Source organism: Pyricularia pennisetigena, chromosome 2 (assembly GCF_004337985.1).
Source record: "Pyricularia pennisetigena strain Br36 chromosome 2, whole genome shotgun sequence".
Taxonomy (NCBI): Eukaryota; Fungi; Ascomycota; class Sordariomycetes; order Magnaporthales; family Pyriculariaceae; genus Pyricularia; species Pyricularia pennisetigena.
This window is the reverse complement of record NC_043741.1, coordinates 2,257,672-2,260,569: the sequence shown is the minus strand read 5'-3', so window position 1 is coordinate 2,260,569 and position 2,898 is coordinate 2,257,672. Positions and strand designations below refer to the sequence as shown.

At 56.3% G+C, this 2,898-nt stretch overlaps 1 protein-coding gene across 1 annotated transcript in view; it reads left to right on the top strand.

Moving 5' to 3' along the window:
• Positions 1 to 967: 967 nt before the first annotated feature.
• Positions 968 to 2,898, top strand: part of PpBr36_00614 (uncharacterized protein) — a gene marked incomplete at its 5' end in the record, with an annotated part of 2,840 nt that continues 909 nt past the window's right edge. Inside the window, 3 exons of the mRNA XM_029887806.1 lie at positions 968 to 1,067; positions 1,147 to 2,487; positions 2,579 to 2,770. Of these exons, the coding sequence (XP_029751482.1) occupies positions 968 to 1,067; positions 1,147 to 2,487; positions 2,579 to 2,760 (1,623 nt within the window). The 3' untranslated portion in view covers positions 2,761 to 2,770. The remainder of the gene's footprint in view (positions 1,068 to 1,146; positions 2,488 to 2,578; positions 2,771 to 2,898) is intronic.

Sequence of the window (2,898 nt, the reverse complement as noted above, 5' to 3'; positions counted from 1 at the left end):
GGGGGGTTCAGTTTTGTTGTTCCTCCTTTTTATTCACAATGTATCATCATATCATGTCAGGGTGTTTGCTTGGCTGCTTGGCTGCTTGGCTGCTTGGCCTCGTTGGTCTCAACATACTAGGCGTCGGGAGCTAGCAGCTTAGCCCAGCCACCAAGAAGTTCTTGTTTGGACTTCTTTTCTAGGTAACGTAGCGTTTGTACATGCCGGAGAGGGTGTGCAGGTTACTCCAAAGAAGAAATCACAACACAACTGTCATCAATCGTCATGTCGGCCTGAACACCGCGTTCCAACCTTGTCACCCCCCTTTTTCTTTTTTGTTTTCAGCTCATCCCCTTTGTTTTCTGCCTCGTTCGTCTCTTTGGCAGCAAGGCAAAAGAAAAAGAAAAGAAAAAAAAAAGTGCAAGGAGCCCCCAGCAGGTGCCCCACGGGGTCACGCGCACGTCTGCAAAACTTGTACAACATAACCACCACCTTGGTTCCTACTTCCCCCGGCCCTCTTCCCCAGTTCAATCTTTTCAGTCTCCAGGTTTTATGCCTTGGCGCGGGGTTGCCAACCAATAAAGCTTGAATGGGATCTTCACTTCCAGCAGTCAGACTTGTGTGAATGGGTAACGCCGAGCTGGTTGTGTGGATGATTGTTGTCCTTGGCGAACATGATTTTTTTCTGTCTCTTTTTTTTTCGCTGCACTGCTTGCCCCTCGTTTGCGTGACTTTGCATCAAAAGTTTTCCGAGGAAGGGGGGGTGTGGTCGACTATGGTATAAGAGCTGTGGCTGCTGACCGTTTGAACATCAGAGGAAATGGAGATGAGGCTTTCCTTTCTTTGCTCTTCGTCTAGTCTCTTGTCTTGACAACCACCCTTGACCGGTCTGTCAACCAACATTTTTCCCTTGTGACTTTTTTTTTTTTTTTGTTTTTATCTTGGGTACCCTTGAAATTTGCCCATTTTTGCTAGCAGTTCCTTCATCATGGGTTGGTCTCACGCAGCGGGGACGAATGATCCTCCCGAGGTCCGCAACTGGACCATTCACTGGATTGCTCTGGTGGCATCATGTGCAGCGCTCGCAAGTAGGTCGTCCACATTGACTTTTTAAGCTTTTTCTTCCTTTTTCATATCGATGCTGACAGACCTCTCTACCTCGGCAAGTGGGTTACGACAGCGCCGTCATCGGTGGCACCATGGCCCTGGACTCGTTCAAGCGAGACTTTGGCTTCAACGACATCCCGGCCTCGCTCCGTGACGCCCACAGCGCCAACATCGTCAGCACCTTTCACGTCGGCTGCTTCTTCGGGGCGCTCTTCACCTTCCCCGTCGCGGAACGGATCGGTCGTCGCTGGTCCATCCTGATCGCGTGCCTGATCTTCATGGTGGGCGGCAGCATGATGGCCGCCGCCAACGGGCAGGTCTCCCTCATCATCGCCGGCCGGGCCATCGGCGGGCTGGGCATCGGATCGGCGTCGCTCGTCGTGCCGGTCTACATCGCCGAGACGTCCCCTCCCAGCGTCCGCGGCAGGCTGGTCGGCATCTTCGAGGTGGCGTCGCAGTCGGGCGGCATGCTGGGGTTCTGGATCAACTACGCCACGGACCGCACCATCGACGTCCGGAACGAGGCCCAGTGGATCGTGCCCCTGGCGCTGCAGCTGCTCCCCATCGTGGTCCTGGCGGCGGGGATCCTCTTCTGCCCCGAGTCGCCGCGCTGGCTCGCGCGGGGCGACAGGTTCGACGAGGCGGAGAAGGTGCTCACGTACCTGCGCAACCTGCCGGCGGACCACGAGTACGTCCGCACCGAGATGGCGGCCATCAGGGCGCAGGTGGAGGAGAGGAGCACGATGCGCATGAGCAAGAAGCAGCAGCTGGCCAAGGTGTTTCAGAGGGGCACGCGGAACCGCATCGCCATCGGGGCGGCCCTCATGTTCCTGCAGAGCTTCACGGGCGTCAACATCATGACGTACTACTCGCCGCGCATCTTCGAGACGCTGGGCATCACCGGCACGGCCACCAAGCTCTTCAGCACCGGCATCTACGGCGTGGCCAAGATGCTGGGCATGCTGGCCTTCACCTTCTTGGTGGTCGAGGGCCTCGGCCGCCGCAAGGGTCTGATCTGGGGCGCCCTGCTGGGCTGCCTGCCGCTCTTCTACGTCGGCGGCTACGTCATGAGGGCCGACCCGCTCCGCCGCGCCGCCCAGGGCGACCTGGTCCAGGACGGCTGGGGCTACCTCGCCATGGTCTGCATCTACCTCAACGCCTTTGTCATCTGCGCCACCTGGCAGGGCATCACCTGGACCTACGCCGCCGAGATCTTCCCGCTCGACATCCGCATGCTGTGTGTTGCCCTGACCACCGCCACCACCTGGCTTGGCTCCTTTGTCGTCGCCCGCGCCACCCCCTACATGATCACGGACCTCGGCTACGGCACCTACTTTATGTTTGGGGCCTTTGTGGTCGCCATGGGCATCTGGGCGTTTTTCTTTGTGCCCGAGACGAGAGGTAAGCGCCGTGTTTTTTTTTTTTTTTTTTTTTTTCTTCGTCGCCTTTTTGTATAACTTTATTAGCCACATACTAACTGTCACTCCAACAGGCATCTTCATCGAGCAGATGGACGCCCTCTTCGCCAAGCCTATGCACAAGGCTGTTTGGGACCAGCTACGAGGCAGGCCGGTCGTGGTCGACTCGGCAGGTTCCATTGCGGCTGCCAAGAAGGACGGAGATGCGGATTCTATTGACGAAAAGAAGGAAAAAGATGTTGCCCATGTTGCATAGCATTATGATAGTCCCAGAGTCGAGAACAAAGAATCACGATTGTGTTTTGTTTGTGTATCTTGGCTGGTCTAAAGGGACCCTCTCTCTCTCTCTCTCTCTCTCTCTCTCTCTCTCTCTCTCTCTCTCTCTCTCTCTCTC